Here is a 21184-nt window from a genome sequence, read left to right as displayed (position 1 = left end):
TAAAAAAAAAAAAAAATCCAGTATGTATATGTGGGGTTTAATTTGGAGAATTTTGCGCCAACCTCGTTCCTGCTGGAGGTTAGTGCACCAGTTCAGGTTACTAAAGACAACAGTGCCGCGAAGGAAACGATCAATGGCCTCATTTGTATGCGGTGCACAACCTTGCGACAGCTGCTGTAGCATCGTCTCTTTGCATGCATTTGTTCCAGACGGGCGTTCATTTCTCCCCCGTGAAGCTAAATGTCGCCTCCGTGTGTGTACGTGTGGTACCGTACTTGAACGCATCATAGCTTGACTGACATAAAGGTCCTCGGACTCCCTCTGGTGGTTCAATGGAGCCTCGCCAGGAGGAATAATAATAATTTTGGCCGATTGTTTACACACACATCACCAAAACGCTCTATGTTGTAATGTTTCACTGTACAAACGACAATTACACGTGTGACAAAGTAATTAAAGAGTGGCTCCACAGACTTCTTTAATGATGTTTCATTATAAGTTGACTTTAAGGCCGCAGTTGCATCTGACTGCACTGAGGTAATACCTATATTAAGCACTCACATCCTTACCAAACACAAGTAGTGCGACTCTGTTTCAAGCGGACAAGCTGAAACAGTCAACGTGTTAAAAATAGAGATGTGAGCAGGTTAGGCATGCAGCAGCCTGCTGTTGCCAGTAAGTCAATATCAGCCAGTTCATTCTTATATTCTCTGTGTCACACCCCATTTCAGACTGAAACAGATCTAAATGATAAGAAGAATCATAATAATAATAATAGGTAGGCTACTGGTAGTAAATACATGTATTTAATAATCGAAATTCAGGAAGTTGTTTTGAGATTTTATTTGGTTATTTTTTAAAATAACATATAGTGCCATAAGGAAGTATAAATGATTGGTTGTGAATATCCAGGCAATGCTCAATACTCACTAAACCTAGATGGTACGTCTGAAAATGTCCATGTTACTTTTTTGATGGCCATTTTCATACAGGAAATAACTTTTTGTTAGTTGTTTTGCCTAAATATAGAAGGAGAACACTTGTCTACGTACTTATGTTACTGTTTTACACATTATCACACTTTAGCTGTGACACATCAAATCCTTTACATTTTTTGACTTGTGGTCAAACACTAGCGCACTCCTTCAGTCAGGACCTGAAAGTTGAGAGCTCGGTCAAGCGACCTACAGGCAGCATGAACGATACCGGAAATTACGCGGGTTTGACTTCAAAATAAAGTTGAAATGCTCACTTAATTCTGGTACCAGTCATCTGTGTTGCCTGTTTTTATTAGCCTACAAGGGTGGTGTCTGCATATAGCTAAGGTTTGTTAGTCATCAATTTCAACATAAAGTCTGGGGCACTTATTTTCTTTACGTGTTTTGGTGGGAATAGAATCAAAGAGAGACCACATGGTCACAGCCACAGCTTAGTTTTCTTGTTACCTCAGGTTATCAAGATTGTGGCTTCTTTCCTCTCCAAAGTGATTTAAGTAATAATAAAATAAAAATATAATACAAAATTCATGTTTGGATAAGCCTTCACTTCTTAAATCATCCATTTTGCAGCCAATTGGATTTAAAAAACATGATTAGTTAAATGGAGATAATCCCCTTCCCTTTTATATCTATATTGTAACTTTAAGCAATTGTGCAGAACATTTAATTGCATATTTTCTATTATTATTATCAGGTATATAATTATTATTATTATTGTTTATGTTGTAAGACTATAAAACATAAAAATCTCCAAAGGAGTTGAATAAACTTTTTCTTAAATTTTATGCATGGCTTATGTTATGAGTTGCACCTCAATTTACTGTGTTAAACATGGTTTTTAGTCCAGCATAGGGAGTGCTACTATGTATCTAATTATTTAACTAACTTAAAATTCCAGTTTTACTTTTCATAGTACTTTGTATTTCCAGTGGTGGAATGCAACAAAGTTAAATTTACTCAAGTACTGCATTTAAGTACACTTATGGGATTTCCATTTTATGTTATGTATTTTATGTTTACTCAACAACGATGTATTATTATGGATTAAGATTCTGGACAGTTTATAAAGTAGTTGAAATAAGCTCCACCTTTACCAGCTAAAACATTATATCATTATAATTCATTAATATGATATACATAGTTCTGAAATACTTTTACTTTTCATACTTTAAGTATATTTTGATGCTAATGCTTTTGTACTTTAATTTAAGCTTTTAAATGTAGGACTTTTATTTATAACAGGGTATTTACGTTTTTATTTTTACACTGTGTTATTGCTGGTATTTACTTCTTCCACCTCTGCGTAAAAAACGAATGTAATGTCCAGCGATGAGGATTTTATTTTGCACGCCTGTAAACGGAAGCAGTACAGGTTTCATTCTGCCACACTTGACTCAGTTAAAGCAAACAGTGTCCTGTAACAATTTGAAGTCTAAAATTAGGGAGGCACCCCAACAGCAAATGACGCAAGAAGGCTAAAGTGGACAGTCTACTGGTCTCTGCGTGTCTCTCAGGACCATGGAAACGTCCCCTACAACTTTGCTGTTGTTGATGACATGGAGGGTATTTTTAGATCTTGTTGTCATCTTTCCGTAACAGCCCGGCTGCGGCGTTCAGTATAAAGGACTCTTTCAAAATGCAGCTGTACAACAGTGCGCTGACACACTACCCGAGGTCGTCTCGCAAAGTTACACTAACTTTATCGACCGGATCCGAGCGTTTGAACGGGACGACACCGAGTTCCTCTGAGGAGGCGGATAAAACAGCATTTACGCAACCAGGCACAACTTCAACGACCAACGGGGATCCGGTGAGAGAGACTGCTTCTTCTGCAAACATGCCTGCCTTTTCGTGCTACGAGGCTTCATCTATGAGGCCGATTTACTTCACATCGACTGCTGAGATATTAATCCGCAGACCTGATGGAGTGGAGAGGTCTGTGCCTGTCCACATCATGAGGGAGACCAAGACCAAACCACCCTCCCCCGTCTCCCATAATGGTGAAAGTATCCTCTGTAATGACTGTGACACTGATGTGATTGTGGACTTAATAGATCATCTAAGAAATGGGTCAGATGAGCTTTTTCCTGACTGCCCAGAGCTGGTTGGAAATCACATGTTCAATAGTAACAACATCTCTAGACCCAGAATAGAAGAAAACAAGAGGATGCTTGGAAATTCAAGTGAGGATGATACAGTTTCCCCCTTCAGAAGCAATGGATGGGCCTCATTACACGAAGAGGAGCTAGTCCCCTCCGGTGTTCCACAGCCTGAAGACCTCATAAAGGAAGACATCAATGATCGGAGCAGTGCCAAAGCTGCTCCAGCATCGGATGAGAGACGGGCCTTTGAGCTCAGCGTCCTGCAGGAGTCTCCTTCTCAGAGAGAGGGTGTCAACGATAAAGTCACCCGGTACCTGGCTGAAGTGGACAAGCAAAACAAATACCTCCAGGAGAGGTATAAATACAGGTACCACGTCATTCCAGACGGCAACTGTCTGTACAGGGCTGTGTGCAAAGCCACGTACGGGGACCAGGCGAGGCACGGGGAGCTGAGGGAGCAGACGGTGCACCACATCGCCGACCACTTGGACGAGTTCAACCCCATCATTGAAGGGGACGTGGGGGAGTTCCTGATCAACGCGGCTCAGGACGGTGCCTGGGCAGGATACACCGAGCTCCTCGCCATGAGCCAGATGCTGAATGTCAACATCCACCTGACAACTGGGGGGAGCCTGGAAAGCCCCACCGTCTCCACCATGGTGCACTACCTCGGGGAGGAGGATGCTACCAAACCCGCGATCTGGCTGAGTTGGCTCAGCAACGGTCACTACGACGTCCTTCTGGACAAGTGCCTCCCCAACCCAGAGTATGAGGACTGGTGCAGACACTCGCAGATGCAGAGGAAACGAGACGAGGAACTGGCCAAATCGATGGCAGCCTCATTATCCAAAATGTACATTGAGCAAAATGGATCTGCGTGAGAGTGATACTGTATGTGGAGAATTAAAGGATGCACACTGATATAGTAGAATGCAGAACCACTGATTCTGCTTGGTTTCTACATGCTTGAATATTTTTTTTTATAAGATTTATATCAGGAGAGAAAGGAAGTGCAGTGCACATACTTTTGTTTTTTTTTGTATATACTAGCAATGCCAAATTAGTGGCAGTGGTCTCTGAAAGAGTTTGAAAGTGTGTGAGATTGTCCTTGTTGATAGTCAGGGTTATGTGGACATGACTGAAATGCTGTGCAATTACTGTACAGTGCAGTGCTTTTGAGTGCACAGTATTTATTTGCCTTTTATTGTCAGATCAGTTATTTTTCTATAATGTTTGTGCGTTGTAGGCCACTGCAAATGACAGAGAAACTTGGTTTGTCATTTTTCATTGTTTAATATCTGTATCACTACTCTCTTTTGCACAAAAGTCCTATCAGACAAGTCCAGAGAGTTTGATTTGTGTCTGTGAGAACAATTCAAGGGGTTCCTTTTCTATTATTCCACTTCTTTTTAGGCTTTTGACAAAATATTTCAAAATAAAGTTTTGGAAAAAACCTGATTTGCAATCATTTCCTGTTAATGAAATGCTCATTGCTGATTGTCTGTCTCTTGTGTACATCTCCACAGAAATTGTTATCCAGTATTACAATAATAATGTTAGCTATGTCATCTTGTGACATTTTGCAGAATTGCAAGTTCCTGTAATGGGATCCATTTATTAAATTGCGGCGAGGCAGGCTAGATGAAAGGATGTGTGCAGTAGTCATCCACCCCCTGCTGTCCTAAAGTGAAAAGTGATGTTTGCAATTTATTAAATGCAGTGACCCTGGAGCATGCAGCCTTTCATTCAGGTCAGGCTCTATAACTTAGCGTATTAAGTGACTGCGGTCTCAGTGCACAGATCACAAGGGCCGTGTGAGTCCAATATTCACTCTTCGGTATTTTTGGTCTACCCTGAGGAAAATATCTGTCTCTTTAGCTGCTAAATGCTCCACTATGTTCATCAGCTAGTTGCTTACTGTGCCAGACTGTCGTTTGGTGCTGAGCATAAAGTGTACAGTGTTTTTTTTTTTTGGAGCTTTTCCAGTGAAAACAGCTGCCTCCTGTAAACGACACTATGAAAAGGGGTGAGCCAGAACAGTAAATTTGGAGGCCAGACAACTTAATAATGAACCGTAACTTACTTCTAATTTCCATGAAGAAGAGGGGGGCTGCAGAGCCAGGTGACAGTTCCTTGTAGATTCACCGCTACGAGCAACCCCTTTCATATTGTTACACTGTTTTTACATCCTGATTTGATAGATTATTATTATGAATATATATATATTGTAGCAGCTTTTAGTTTGTTGCACACAACCAACTCCATACTTTGAACTCCAAACTTTTTCTCTCTCAAAAGTCTTTGGGAGAGTGCAATTAACCCAAAGAAATCAACCTTACATTTTTTAACCTTAAAGAAACTATTTTCATGTAAAAATTCAGAAAAAACTATTTGAAAGTTGTCATGTTTGTCACCTGTCTTGGCCCTAGACAGTACGTAGGCTACATGTAAATTTATGTAGGCTATATTCCCAAAAGATGCTGTCCACCAGTAAGGAACCTTTTCCCAGTATCAAGGCAATGTATTGTGGGTCAAGAATTTGTATATGTTTTAAAATACAGCAAATGATGAAAAAGCTTGTGAGGGAGACATAAACACTACAGGCAAACATTAGAATTATACTAGAATATAACAGAGACTGTGTATAACAGTGATCAGCAGAAGCCAACAGTTTGATACAATAGCCCATTTATTTTTCCACAGAGGAACTGATTCAGCTCTTGTGACTGCATGTGTCATTTATGAAACTCCAGTTCGTACTGCAGTTGTGCCAGATTGCATAATATTGTTCCTGGTATTTGTGAAGCTATCTAGGATGCCTGCCCTCTGATAACGTTACACTTTTTCCTCCATTAGGTGGCACTGTAGCCCCCTCCATATACTCTGACAAAGTTATTGTATATTAAAGGGAATTAGATATCTTTTCAAACTGATTACAACCTGGGATTAGCGGACCTACTGCACTGAGTTACATGGGCTTCATAGTGCTCCCACTTCTTAAAACAAAACGTGGAATGTTGGGATTAGTGATAGATGATGAAGATGAAACTGTGGAATACTGTTTTAGAAAGTTTTAATTCATTATTACGCAGATTGCCCAACAAAGCTCTTTTAAAACAGAATAAAAGATGAAAAACTTTATCTTAGCCTCCTGATTAAGTAAAACATGTGTCCCATATGTTCCTACAATAGGCTATAGCCATGAAACATCAGTATATTAATCTTCCTGCCTAAACTTTATTATGGGGTTATTATGGATCTTTTTCCCTGAAAGCTTTACAGTGATGACGTAACCCTGCAGTCATGTGGACAAAAAAAAAAGTTTTATCTTTTTTTTTTTTTTTTTAATGCGGGAGGAGAGATATTGCCTCTCCCTGCCCCAGTGCGTCTCGTATGGAGCGTAAAGTATCAGGCTACAGAGCAGAGGGCAGGTGAGAGTGGACCGAGCCGCAGTACTGGCACACAGTCAGCACAGACACACACACACACACACACACACACACACACACACACACACACATAGAGGGAGCAGAGGGAAAGTCAATGACAGACGCTCCCCACCGGTGCTCAGCGCGTCTGTGAAGGATTCCCACGCCTGAAACAGCACGAGGGACGCGGGGTCACCTCGACGCTCGGAAGTTACCGGATACTTTGAAACAAAACAATAAAACACAAGAAGAACACAGTCAGTTGTGTCGCGTGGCTCCTGACCTGAGAGAGAGACAGAGAGAGAGAGAGAGCTGGTATCGGACATGTCGGGACACCGGGTGCAGTTCGCAGACCTTCCTCCGAGTGATCACAAAGGAAGTCCCAAATTTCACAGTAAGGAAAAAATAAATAAATATTGAGCTGTAATCTCTGCTGACCTTGGTTTCACATTAACTCCACAGTGTGTGTGTGTGTGTGTGTGTTGTGTGTGTGTGTGTGTGTGTGAAGTTTTTCCACTTATTTTAGGGGCAGGCATCCCCCTTTCTTTAGCTGTCAAGTAATATTTAGTAGCTGTGTAGTCATTTAGGACGCAGGAAGAGTTGAAGTTAATTTCACATGGAAATCCCCATTGGAGTATGAGTTTTCTCTTTTTCTTTCATTATTGGCTTAATGTAGCCATGGTGTAAGTTATTACACATCACTCATCTGTTGTCTTAAGTGAAACAGTTGTGCTCCATGAAAACCTTGGTCAATAATGTGTCATTAGTAACAATGATTGGGGGCGAAAAAGTCAATTAAGAGGAAGTTTTTTTTTCTATTATGCCTTTCAATTTTTAAGCAAAACTTTAGTTATTTGCTGTCTAATGTCTTTGAGGGAATATGATAATTGTTTCTGACATAAACAAGCATTTCCACTACTCACATGACATGTATGTTGCTGGGTATGCTGCATGCATGTTATGTTCTTTATGGTTTGTGGAGGCTGTGATGAACCTTTACTTGTGATGCACTCTGCATGTGCATCAGTGGTGTGATCCAGTTCTGTCCCCACTTAATACACTTATCCAAAGTGGCAGTTGCCCTTTACGTGCTGCTGCTAACTTTTTTTTAAACCCTCAGTGACTGTAACACTTCTGATGCTCTGTCTTAGTAAGGTGACGCTCACCTTGAGATGCATTCAGCGACCACTTCACTGCACCCTATAAGTATAACACATAAATGGCTCCCAAATAGGAGCAAAGCATTCAGGGCTTCTGTGCTTTTATTGCACAAGTGGATGGTTTAAAGGCGTGCTTCTGATTGCACATGAGGTGCATCAGTGTCAGCTGTGCCTGCCTCTGCTGCTGTGTGCTGCAGTGTATGCACTACAGCATGAGACACAGAGAAGCTGAGCTCATCTCCATGGTGACAGGTTGAATGACAGGACACGTGAGGAAGGACGCAATGGAAAATTGCCAGTTTGCTGCAAAGCCCTCCAGAGGGGTGCATCTACAGTACACTCTGGTTCTATGACAGCGCATGTGCAAGCTTGTGATATATTTGTATCTACGATGGCAGCTGTTCTGGTAGTTTGGTGTGGTTTTTTTTTTTGTGTCACAATCTGTCAGTAACATGCATGTGAAAAGGGCTGATGTTGTGTGCAGCTCAAGCTCAGGTTGTACGCAGAGCATGCTGTGTTGGTGTGTGGAAGGAAGGACAGAAAAGCCAGCTTCAGCAGCAAACCACAGGTTCTGACTCAGCCCGTTTCTCCAGCTGTGCAGATGCAAGTGACAGTGGGGTCAAGTTTCAGTCTCTTCTCTTTCTCTCTCTCCAGTGTCTCACAAACACACACGCCCCACTCACATGCACAACCTCACACTCATTCCTGGTTTAAGCTCAGGGATAGATCAGCAAGTTTTAATACTCATTCACTCACCACATTAAGACAAGTGAAATACAAAAAACACACCTGATAGCAACAGAGGAGAAGCTCATCCATCACTCCACTCATTGTCAGACGGCTATAACAGCTAATGATCTTGGCGTTACCTAGAGGGAATACTTCATCAGATGTGAGTAGTTTGTTGTTCAAAGAGAGAAGCCAGCTCTGACCATTTTACTTGAGTTAAAGCAGTTATCTGCAGCATCTATGTTTTGACATTTTTTGAAGAGTTATGGTCATTGTTGTGGCGTTTCTACATTGGACTCCTGTCAAAAGTTTGAGTTAGAAGTTTGCTGTGACATTCTTTTTGGGTTATTTTATATTGATGGAGCACCGACCATCTTTTCCTCGCTGTTTCTGCTGCTGGCAGGGAAACAACATGTCTGTGTGATGGAGGACGTTTCTCAGGAAAGCCCTAGTAAAGCAAACGTAAAGGCTTTCATTAACAGGTTATCCATCTAATCTTGTGCGGAAAGAATAAGATAGAAGTGTTCAGATTATTACTTTAACCTTTTCCCCCTCCGGCTGCATTAAAAGCTGTTTGGATAGAATTACAGAAAGAGAAGGTGTGAGTAATAGTGTCTTGTTATTGCTAAATGGAAGTACTAACGTGTCGATGAAAGGCTGATAATTGTATGTCAGTACTTTTGAAAAGCCACACTCATCCCCTCCTGAGATCGCTTCAGAAAATCTCAATTTCCAGCGGTGAGAAATTCTGGGTTAGTATGGATTGAAGGCCAAGAGACAGAACGAAAGAGATTGGTGGTCATGTTCTAGTTATTATAGTTGTATCAGGGACAAGGTCAAACCATACTGTAGGGGCCAGCTCAGTTTTCATCCTCAGAGATTCATTCCCTCATCTGAGTCTGGATTACCTGAAGAAGGGCTTGTTTCTCCCTTGTTCATAATCAGTTCCACCATGTTCCCATTTTCCATTTTCTAAAGCTGTTGCTTTACTGTTCACCACTGCCACAGTGGGACTTTTTGAGTCATCATTACTTTCAGTGTCCTTTAGATTTAAATTCAATATAGGGTTAGGGTTAGTTATTATGATTAGTCTTTGCTCCTTCTTACAGTGAGGTGAATGTAGAGCTGCACATTCAATGAGTTAAACAGTGTCACAAGGTGTCTTTCAATAAGCTGCTTTACATCCTGAACAGCTGCACTGTGAGCCATGTTGCTCATCGTCTCAGTTTCTGGAGATGGATAAATGCAGTTTTAATTGGATGGCTGAATGACGATGTGGCCCTCTCTTCTCTTCTTCCCATCAGTCTGGTAACTCATAAAGAGAGGGTGGAGCACTTTAACATCCAACTCAATCACTAACTTCTTCGTCACAAAGAACATCTCAAAGCTCTCCTTGGTTTGCTCTCTGCCAGAAAGTTCTGGTGTTACTGTAGTTCATTCGATAGGTCTTTGTCAAGTAATTCAAGTCTGTCATGTCTCTTTGTCCATGAGCCAATTTAATCAAACAGACTTGTTGTGAGTCCAAATTTTCTGTCATTCCTCTGCACTCTCTCCCTTTCAAGAGCCATCTGCTTGTAGACTGTTATATCGCTGTGGGATGGAACGTCATTCTGCCCTTTATACACATGAAGTTTATGTATGAGATGTTGGTATTACTTGAAAGAGATTATATTAATAATGGACACCAACTAGGACCAGTTTAATTACAACCAAAATGATTAGTTAATTAAGTGAATAGTCAATTGAGAAAAATAACCGGCAACTATTTTGATCATTGAGTTTTTTTCTTCTGTCTTATATGATAAACTGTATTCATTTAACCCAGGGTTATGCAAAACAAGCGATTTCAAGAGATCACTTTATAAAGACGTATCGACATACAGCATGAAAAGTAATAATGAGAGATTTAGTTGATATTAGAATAGATCACGTTTGCTCTGGCAGGTATCAAATTCCAAGCATACTGTGTGGTATTGGGACGCGTTGTTGGCTGGGAGTGTCGGGTCACACCTGTCCAGTAAACAACCTTAGCGCCCTCTTACCTCACCACCGCAGTAAATTAGATATTTGCACGTGTGTTATTGACGGTGACAACATTTACCATGCATACCGACAACAACCACGTTAAACAACTTGTTTGTGCAAAGTTTATGCTCCGCTGTAGTTATATAGTAGTATGTGTGAGGAGTTACAGATTGCAGCTTTAAATGAACACAGCTGGGTGGTATCTTGGGTGTTTTAAAAACAGAATGTATTTGCATATTACAATGCAATATCTTGCCTGACCTACCTTTAATTAGAAGCTCTAAACTAATTGACATAATAAAGTGCTATACAAGAAAAAGGTTGAAATAAACTATCACAATAAATGTGAGACCTTGCAGTGCTGCAGACTCCATTAGCCCATTAACACTCACTTTGAATGAATTTCCACTTTGCCCTTGTTAAGACTACATTGCTGTAATCACTTATCAGTGTTCCTTTGTCAGGATGTCCAGGACAAACAATAAACATGGCTTTGTGCTATCATACTCGAAGTCCCTATATTTGATTGCCTGGAAATGGCAAATGCTGTGTTGGAATGATAATCACAGAATGTGCTTCTTTACCAGCTCAGTAATGCAGATGGTGTCTGAGCCGGTGTCAAGCTTTAAAACCAGGGGCGGGTGCTGTCTTTGTAGCATATAATTCTCTGTGAAAAACAAATCAAATAGTCGTGAAGGTGAGGATAAAACATGGCCTTAATTTCCTATGACATATTTTCTATACATAGCTCACTCACTGCTATTAATGTCATCTTTTTTCGTGAGTGGCTGTCCACCCTGTTGAGGTGTGAAATGCCATGTTTGGTAGGTTGTCGGTCCCATTGAAGATGCTGATCACACTGGATAGGCACTTGAGATGATCCTTCTGGAAATAACCCAGCTCCTGAGACGCTAAACAGCTGTTTTCACAGCGGATTAAAAGCCTGTCCCTTAAGGGCTCTTAAGTTCCCGTAGAGTTTAAAACACAAAGATTTAAGGGTACACTGTGGCCTTCTCTGCCCAAGAGTAATATGCTGTTGTTTTTCTAGCTTTAACTGAGGATGCTGCTCTCTGATAAAAGGCAGTAACCTTGAGTTGATATCCACTTTGTTTTTTTGTTGCTTGAATACTGAGCATATTTTTAGGCATGAGACTAGTGAACCACAGAGCCTATCTCCATGAGCTTTGGCTGCAAAGGTACTTTCAACTTAATTATCTTACCAGTGTTTCTTTCAACTTTAATACATATTTACTGAAGCCATTGTTGATTCTACTGTTATTTATTTTGCGGGGCATCAAGTTTATTGAGACTATTGTTCTGAAAAGGTCGTTGATGATGGTGCAAATACAAATCAAATCCATTACAGACATTTCAGAAGAGCCTCGTACACAGTTAAAATATATTGTTTATTTAATCTCCGGCACTCACATTTCATCCATTTTCTGCTGACCTTTTCATATCTTTCCAGGAACTTTATTCACTATATGAAAGAGAATGCACTCTGCTCTCTCTGGCCTATTCTTGGAACAAAAAATACTATTTTCTGACTTCTGACATTTTTTTCCCTCTGTCAAGCATTTGTGCTAGGAGTTCAACATATAAAGTTTGTTCTCGAGAAGGGAAATGGTATTTTGAATAGACCAAAAAAATCACAGAGATTTACCATAAGAGTGTACCATACTGTACAGTAGATGGTATCCTGTGGCTAGAATTACTCCTGGTTGAGTCATCTCTGTCTCACTGAATGGCTGTGCATCATGAAACTTTGCGTGCCTAATGAATTATCCACCCTGTTCTTACTTTCTGTCTGTCTCTTCAGCAGCGGGATGCCGGTGCTAGGTGGAGAGGAACCAGATGTTTGCTTCTTATTCATTCCCCCTTATGAGTTCCTTTCCTGAAGAGGACACGATGAAATATCTCTAGTTTTCTCAAAACTGCAGTAGAACTAAAGTGGCACGTAATGACAGTGCAAACTTTCACCACCTGTTACGTGAAGCATAGGGAGATAATCAGGTTCACCTGTTCAGCAGCAACAAGTGACACATGGACCTCTCATCACCAGGCACTTAAAGCTTCTTATTGGCTGCTGCAGCTGAGCCGGGGCTCGCTCACAGTGCCCGTAGACACCGCGGCATTGTCATTCTCACTGCTGCTCTTTGTGTCGCCTGTGGAATAAGCTGAGGAGTAAACAAACACTTCTATCTTGTTTATAGTCATCTCAAGTCTGGAAGGATCTAAGGCCTGATAATACACAGATGGGAATGTACACTGTTAAAATGATGACTCCCAAAGGCTGCCACAGCTCTCCGCACAGTTGTCATTCATCCGCCCTGAGCAGCGGTCTTGAAATATCTGCGCTTCTTTATTGGTGATTAGAGACAATCTGGCTGTATATCTGTGCTGTTGGGATGTAGGGATGTAATAACATTCTCTGTGTGCTCTCCTGCAGCACTAATGATGCATGATGCCAGCCTCGATGACATTGTTTTTTTAGTTTTTTAAGGAGCAATGAGAACAAAAAATTGATTTGGACACAGATGAGTGAGAAGTCAAATAGTCTCTCCTTTGATGTTACAGCGAGGTCATGTTCAAAGGAAAATATCAAATAGGTATGTGGGGGATAGATGAGGCAGTGTTTATGTGAGCAAGGTTTAGCGCTGATGCTTAATATTAAGTGTGGGTCTGTGTGTCTATGTGTGTGTGGGTACCTGATAATTAGGCTTATCTTAGGCTTATCTTCAAACTCCATGCTGATGACATCCAGTCTTTTATTCACCAGCTGTGATTTTAATGACTTTACAAATCAATCAAAAGATCTGGGTCACTGCCACAGAGGTCGGCCTAGACAAACACACACATACTTAAACAAAAGAACTCCTGTGTCTGCAGTCCTCGTTGTTATCACTGTGAAAGACATTTTTAGCCTAATTTTTTCATGTTAAAAGAGTAGTTTAACATTTTGGGACTTAACACTGACTAGCTTTCTTGGTGAGAGTTGGATGAGAGGAACAAAACCACTCTCATATCTGCATGGTAAATATGAAGGTTATAGTCAGTTAGCTTAACTAAAGAAAAAACTAAAGACAGCTAACTGTCCGAAGGTAACCCCTAAAGCTTGTTGTTTCTTTAATTAACTAATAAACATGTTTAATTAATGAACATTTTGTATATTGTTTGTTTAAGCCCTATAAAAAAAGTGTAAAATAATTAATTTACACAGTTAGTACACTGTTTCGTCTTGACTTCCAAGAGTGACAACAAGATTCAATACAAGAAATTATATAAGCGTTATATGAATTATTCTTTTAAAGGGATTTAGTAGCATCTAGCAGTGAAGTTGCAAATTGCAACCAACTGAATATTGCTCACGTTCCACGCATGTGGGATAAACTATACATTGGCTTTTTTAGACATAAAAGCCTCATTCTAATGTAACGAAAATGCAATGATTCTTATTTTCATATTGTTATACACTAATGAAAACATGCTTATATTCCATTTCTGCAAATATTAATAACTGGACCTTTAAGTTGTAAGAAATGTGTATAACTACTGCAACATCTCCCCTTATGTGTGTGTATATGTGTGTGTGTTAATGTTTGAGTGTGTGTCTAGTCGTTATGTTGGAAGATCCAATAATATTTCATGGGAAGTGTGTTGCTTAGACACATGATCTGTACAAACCAAGACTCCTAAGACACATATTTCACCATAACTGATAGAGGTATAAGAGGAACTAAAAACACACAGACATACGCATTTTCTCAGAACCACACTGTATTTGATAAGTCCCTCCTGATTGCAAGTAATTTATGCTCACTTAGCTAAAAAACAAGCCATCTGACACCACTCATTTAACATTCCAAACATTTTGCTTCAGTATCTAATTTGATAACTGAGCTTGTGGATGGGAAAAGAATCCACTCCCAGTCAATAACCGCAAGCCGCTCCTGTCAATGTGATAAATGGGAGGTTTAGTGTGAGGATACAAGTGGGTGTTTATAAGTGGAGGGGACGCCACTGATTGGGTGCGGTCACAGCAAGGGGCTGTGGGAGGAAAGCATACATCTAGAAATTGCTGAGAAGTTCTGTGATGATCCTACAGCACGTTTTTAGCAGCAACTTTTCCTCCCAGAATGGATGAAAAACACCTTCAGCTGCAGCAATTATCCAACTTCTATTTTTGATGATAAGAGAGAAAAATGAGTGGCAGAATAAGCAGCGACCTATTGCTTTATCAGCAAACGTCTTATAGAAAACTTTATCAGCAGCATTGCCTATGTGAAAATGAGGAAGTGAATATAGGCATTGCTGTGCGCAGTAAATTCTTTGGCACTTCCTGTGAATTTTCAGGTCAAGTTGGGCTAATCCACTTTACTCCCTGCAAAGTCTATGAAATACCAGCATGCCAATAAGAATGGTGCTGGCCTCAGCAAATGGCTGTTGGTCCAAGCTATAATCTGAAGACAAAGGATTTGTTTTAATTAAGAGTCCTTTCTATTAAATTGAGCCACCTAGTAGTTTTTTTTTCTTATTTTTTACAGAAATGTTACCAATTAGAAATGTTTAGAGTATTTCAATCACTATATAGAGTTTGATAAATTATATATTATAATTGATTACTGTGATGATTTTGTCACATAATTCCCAAGCCCATCGCAGCTCAACACACCTTTCACTTCAGCTTATCAGAGCTCTTACAGCCGCTATGGTAGAGGTGATATTTAACAATCAAATATGATGTGCTGCCTTTTTGTGAAGCTGAACACCGTTGATGCAGACTTGGCTGTCAGGAGCCACTGCAATGGCCAGCAGTTGTGTAAGAGATTTAATGGCCGAGCCTGGCAGTCTAAAGAGGGGGCAGCAATCATCAGACCTTTTGGCAAGGTCACCAAGGTTCTTTTTTCCCTGCTTTTTCTCATTCAATCACTCTGTTAGTCATCCTAAAAGTACTTTGGTGCTCCAAACCTCCAGATAAGATAAAAAAAGATAAGACTTTATTGATCAAACACTGGAGAAATTCACACGTTATGTTGCTTTGCTTTGTTCTTTTGTCTGTCAAAATTGCTCTTCATAGTCTAATGTTTTGATTCATAGTGCTTATGTTGCCACTAGCGTTTGAGCACAATGAATACAATAATGACTTAATGGTATTTTTGATATTTTAGTTTGTTAAGAGGGATGAATTAAAGTGTGGCTTTTGTCTGCTGTCCTCTATTTGAACTGTCGCCTCTAACCACAGCATAACTGCTTGTAAACTTAAATAATGACAGACAGATGCATATGTGTGTCTTTTGGGGGCATCGGTGCCAAATGTGTCAATTTGTGTGTACGTATGACAATCATGCATGGATCTGCAGTTTATTGTACGTTTTATCACTTCGCTAACTCTTAAGGCTCCGGGTGTTTCAAGCCCTCTTTTTGGTTCATGTCCCAGCACGGCCAGATGAAAGAAGAGTTTTCGGTGTGTGTTTGATGCCTGCTGTGTCTATGATAGAAACAGCCCCTTCAGTCATCCTGTGCTGTTGTGACCTGACTGCCCAGCTGTACATTTTGGACCACCTAGGTGGAATGTATGCTTAGCGTTTATATTTTCTTTAAAATGCAACCATGCACTGTACATGTCTCCTAGTTTCGTATATAGCTCTCTTGAGGTCTTCTTTTTTGCAATGAAAGTTTTCTTCTTGTTGGTATTCCTGTGGTTCTTTCTCACAAAGACCAAGTTAAAAATGTGCACATAATATTAGATAGTGAATCATTGTTAGAATATCTCGCACTGTATAAAAAAAGCTACTTTTTTGTGAAATCAACTGATCTTTAATCTTTTAAGTCCCTCTCCATTCAAAAATAGTGTTTTTCCACTGTATCCTACAGTTTCGAAACTAGAAGCATCTTTAAGGGGTGGGGCCTACGAGGATAGTTTGTGACATTACAAATAATTCATTGTAAATCCTGGTCCAATTTGTAACTTGTACAAGTGAGATGTAGAAACTTGAAGCCGCCTGTGCACATACACTGAGGAAGGATTTTACAATGAAGTAGGAGACATCTTGTGTCCAGCCAGAAAACTCTAGAAATGATATAAATTTGCATGTTCATTTATCATGGCATTTTTAATGAGGTTGAAGAAGTAGATGCCTTTTTGAAGGATTTCCATCGGGAAATAATACTTTTTTGCGGAAAAACGTATCAGACACACATTAATGTTCCAAGCAGACTACTATTATTATTGTATATGTCATAATACATGTCTGGAGTGGAGCTTTAAAGGTGCACCAATCAGTATTTTCATATTAAATTAAAAAGTGGAGGACCTCATTGTGTATTACCATATTAACAAGTATGTAGTGTTTTCAGGGTTTACTGTTACTGTTACATTTTTGAGAAGTTTGTCTCATGTCTTTCCTCTGATAAAAATGACAGACATAACCATGATAGAGATTAGTATGCAGTCCAGTCCCTGTGCACACACTCCTTATTTTAACAGTCACTGAGAGTCCCCATAGATGTTCTACCTTCATATTAGTATTACCATGATATGAAAGTGGCTCTTAACTTTGCTGGGAGAGCTGAAAAGATTTTGTAGTATATGAAGAACTGACCTTGATACAACTTCAAAGTGAGAGAATAAATGTAACTGGAAAGCAAAGCTGACCAGTGACCCTTGCAAATATGACTCAATAGTTGTTGATTGAGCTTTACGTCTGAAGTTTATGAAACAGACATTTCCAATTTTAGTGAAGCTAAAGTGGTTTTACATTACAGCAAATCATGAATACACAATATTTCTGAACCAGTTTAGTTAGCTCCCAGTTTTAGGTCAGCAGGGGGACTTACATTTTTAGTTTTAAATAGTTTAACATGTTTTACAGTGTCTCACAGCTGCTAGTTACCATTATCTACCCACAGCTGCGAGTTATCAGTGTCCTACTTTTTTCAGCAGCAGCCAATTACTAAGGTGAGGAGAAGCTAGCACAAACTTTCCATTGACCTTCAGGACCTTGAAGTCCCCCAACCCCTGAGTCACCGAGCCCCTGCGCCTGCCTCAGAACTTGACACTGAATGGCGCCCAGGAGTTTTAATATCATGGGGATTGTGGGTGCTCCTGACTGATAGAGGTTTGGGGTTGGTCTTTGATGTTCTTTGTGCTTCTTAATGAGGATCAGACTCTAGGGTTTTTGGCCAAAGTCCTCCCCCCTCCCTCTTCCACTGGAAGCAGAGGGACAGCAGAGATTGAAGGACCGGTTCTACCTCAAGAGAGGAGTTTTCCCCCTTTTTCTTCATCTCCCTCTCCTTCTTTCTTTAATCAGCTTCTCTGGCACCCAGAGCGTCTCTGTGCGTCTCAGAGTGAGTTCATCAGTTCATTAAGGAGGCCATAGCCCAGATGAATCGGGCCTCTGAACTCTTTTCAACAGCACCTTGGGGAAACGGGAGGTGTGTTTATGGGAGACAGAGAGCACGAAACAGAACAGGAAACACACCCACGGGGGTCCAGCTCAGTGTTGCCTGGGTGCGAACACTGAAACGTGTGTACACAAACCTGTGACAAGGCGAAGGGTCAGGGCAAATGTCAGACAAAGGGTGGGCCCGATAAACCCCTGACCCAAGTTCTGAAATTAAAGACCAATCAAAAACATGTGTGCTAGTGCTCTAGTTAGGTTGTCTTTCCTGATGAAAAGACATATTTGATGAATTACCTCTGGGAAACAAAGAACCACTGTAGTGTCATTGCGCTCCCTCTTAGCAGGGCACGGCTGTGAGTCTTAGTGGATGTGATTGACTCTTGTCAAGTGAGATCTTGTACTCTTGTCAGCCAGTAGTTGTGAAAACTTCCACTTTTAAATGACACTTACAGAAAGCCTGTCTTTTTCCCAAAGTGGGCCTGAGATTGAGTAGAAAAACGCCAGATGTTAAGGCATGAGAATACACTCATCCTACATTAAAATTAGACATAACTCTGTTTCCCATAGGCTGGGCTGTCAACAATGGCCTGCAGCTATTTCTTGTGCAATTTATTACAATTAGCCTCAAGTCAATGCTATTTCTAGCTGAGGAACTGGACTGTTAATTCGTGTTATTGCCATAGAGGAAAGTCATAAAGACTGAAGCTCATTATTCCTGTAAGAACATTTGGGCCGTAGCATAATTAAGAGAAGTGGAGCTAAAGAATCTGTATCTTTTACCTCTAGACCAGACCCATACAGCGAGGCTTCATATCTCGCATGACTAGTTCCTCCAAACCTGTCCTTCATCCATTCAGTCTTGCACCTTTCCCTCCGTCATTAGCAGTCTTTTAGCCCTGATTTATTTTTACACCGCCCCTATTTCAGGCATTTTGTGGCCTCATGTGCCCTTCTTTGTGTCTTCATCACTTTGTGTCCCTTTGCGTCAGATGCTTATCTCTGTCCTGTGTTCGCTCAGTTGCTGTTGGTTCAGCAGATCTCTGCTGCTGACTGAAGCCTTGTGTGTTTTTGTGGCTGTGCATGTGTCTATGTGTGCCTGCCTACTTGCATTGATGTGTGCAGTTGGAGACTTCCTGTTGTGTTGTGACATAGATGCTGGTGTTGGTTGTCCCTGCAGTTCACTTGTCGCTCTGTCCCTGCTGTTGCTCACTGGCTACTAGGGACTTTTAAAAATCTTTTCTTTGGGCTTCATCTCTTAATATCTCTCAACATAATATTGTTTACTCTTGTTTGTGTGTGTACGATGGGGTTAGACCAATCAACTGGCCTAGCTGATATACTGGCCCGATATTAGCTTATTGCAGACATAGGTAACATAAATGAAAGAAATTATGTTTGAGATCATTTAGAAATAATGGCACCTTTCCATAGTTTGTCTGCCAGAGAGGACTGAAGAGGGTTTTTTAGCCTAAGGATGTTTTTGTTCAAAGTATATCTTTGATTGTTGCAGATTTAGTCATATATTTGCAGTTGTAGAGAAAAACACTGCAAGGCATCCTTATGAAAAACATTTGTCTTATGTTTAAAAAAAGACTATTGGCAGATTTTTACCATCAAGTCATTTGAATTTTTTTTAAACCCACAAATATCAATATTGGTTATTTCCAGTGATCTTTTTATCTTTCCGAACAGTTTCCAATCCCCCACTCCAAGCTAATTTCAGCCTAGAGCATGTGGCGCCGTCACTTGGTTTACACTCATCCCCACAACCTTTGTCATGAATAAGAGTTTGGAAAAGCATTCACATTCATATATCATCTCCCATCCAAGAACTCGGCCAAGCCTCCCGCCTTGCAGTGGAGGAACGCAGAAGGTGCTCAACGAGAAATTAAAGAAATTCCACATTAATGAAGATCTGTAGATCGTTGCATGGCTGACTGGCCTAATCTATCTTGCCTGTGCAGACACAGGTTATAAAGATTTAGAGATTAAACCAAGCTTTGAAATTAATTACAGTTTTAATAGACCCTGTTAAATGGCAAAACAGAATTCACTGATGAGGTCATACTCTGAGAAACATGTACAAACTTCTATCTTGTGAATTATTAGTGACATATTTTTGCCACTGTAAAATTCCCACCATGTGCTCCACATACTTCAACTCAGTGTGATTTATAACATATGATATAATTGTAATGATTGGTGCATTTCTGATGTTGATTGGAATGATGTTCACAGGCGAAAGTATGCAAATTTATAGGGATGATAATCGGTCGTTTGAAAGCTGTCAGCTTGATTTAGAGACTGAAGCCATGAAAACATCCACTGAAAATCTACTTTCTTGGCAAGCATGTGTACACACTGACATGCACACACGCAGATATAGACACATACACACACAGATTTTTCACAATCCCCCTGAGAGCGCTTAGACAAAATGGCATTTTCACATGTTAAAGGTTATAAATGAAATAGCCGTTGTGAGCATAAAAAAACTCTTCTACCGATTCTATGGCAGAAAGGGAGTCATCAGTATAAAACATTACATACTTCAGGTTGAGAAACCGTCGCATTAACTGCTGAGTAATTCATGCTTGACCACATTAAGGTTCATATCATTCAGTGAGCAGATTCGTGAGCAGCATGTTCAAGATAAGATGGAGTGTTTCTCTTCCCATAAAGCGAAATTCTGTGCTGCAGTTAAACTTAGAACATCCCCTCACTAACCTTAATAGTAGAATAATCTTATTCAGTTTAGTTTAAATATGACATTTTGACCAAGTTGACCACAAGTGAGACAAACAGAAGAGAGATTGTAGCGATGAGGAAATAAGTTTCATCAAATTTGTATGTGGTGTCCTCATTGTGGTTTATAATCATGAGTATTTAAGTTATGAGTGTGTATAAACTTGTCATGTACTTCATTTTTTCATCTGCAAATTCCATACATGTTTCTCACAGTGCTGCCTCCTAGTGGCTCAAATCACAGACCATTTTTGCTCATTTTTTAACACAATTTAAGAATCAGAAATACTTTAATAATCCCAGGGGGAAATTACTTTAACATGACACCTATCATATATCTGAGAGATTATAGATTAACAAGCATCTAGACTTGAATTCTGCACAGGGATACAGATGCTTTTATGCAGTACATGCAGGACCATATAGCATATATTTTAAACATTTACTTGAGAACATCTCTCCCTTTTTTGAGAAAGGACGAAAACAACGTTACAGCTGTTCCAGCATGAAAAACATTATCGTTCCTCTTCCATAATATATGAGTCACCAAAAGACTCCTTAAGCTCCTAAAGCTGTTTACAGGATGCTAACAAC

At 40.1% G+C, this 21184-nt stretch overlaps 1 protein-coding gene across 1 annotated transcript; it reads left to right on the top strand.

Annotated features, from left to right (window-relative positions):
- Positions 1-2377: 2377 nt before the first annotated feature.
- Positions 2378-4556, top strand: LOC127369651 (OTU domain-containing protein 1). Its single transcript, XM_051411212.1, has one exon. The coding sequence runs from the start codon at positions 2635-2637 to the stop codon at positions 3979-3981; it is 1347 nt and encodes a 448-aa protein (XP_051267172.1). The 5' UTR covers positions 2378-2634; the 3' UTR covers positions 3982-4556.
- The last annotated feature ends 16628 nt before the right edge of the window (positions 4557-21184 follow it).

Source organism: Dicentrarchus labrax, unplaced genomic scaffold, assembly GCF_905237075.1.
Source record: "Dicentrarchus labrax unplaced genomic scaffold, dlabrax2021, whole genome shotgun sequence".
NCBI lineage: Eukaryota > Metazoa > Chordata > Actinopteri > Moronidae > Dicentrarchus > Dicentrarchus labrax.
Note: the sequence above shows the minus strand (reverse complement) of the source record. Positions and strands in the feature narration are given on the sequence as shown.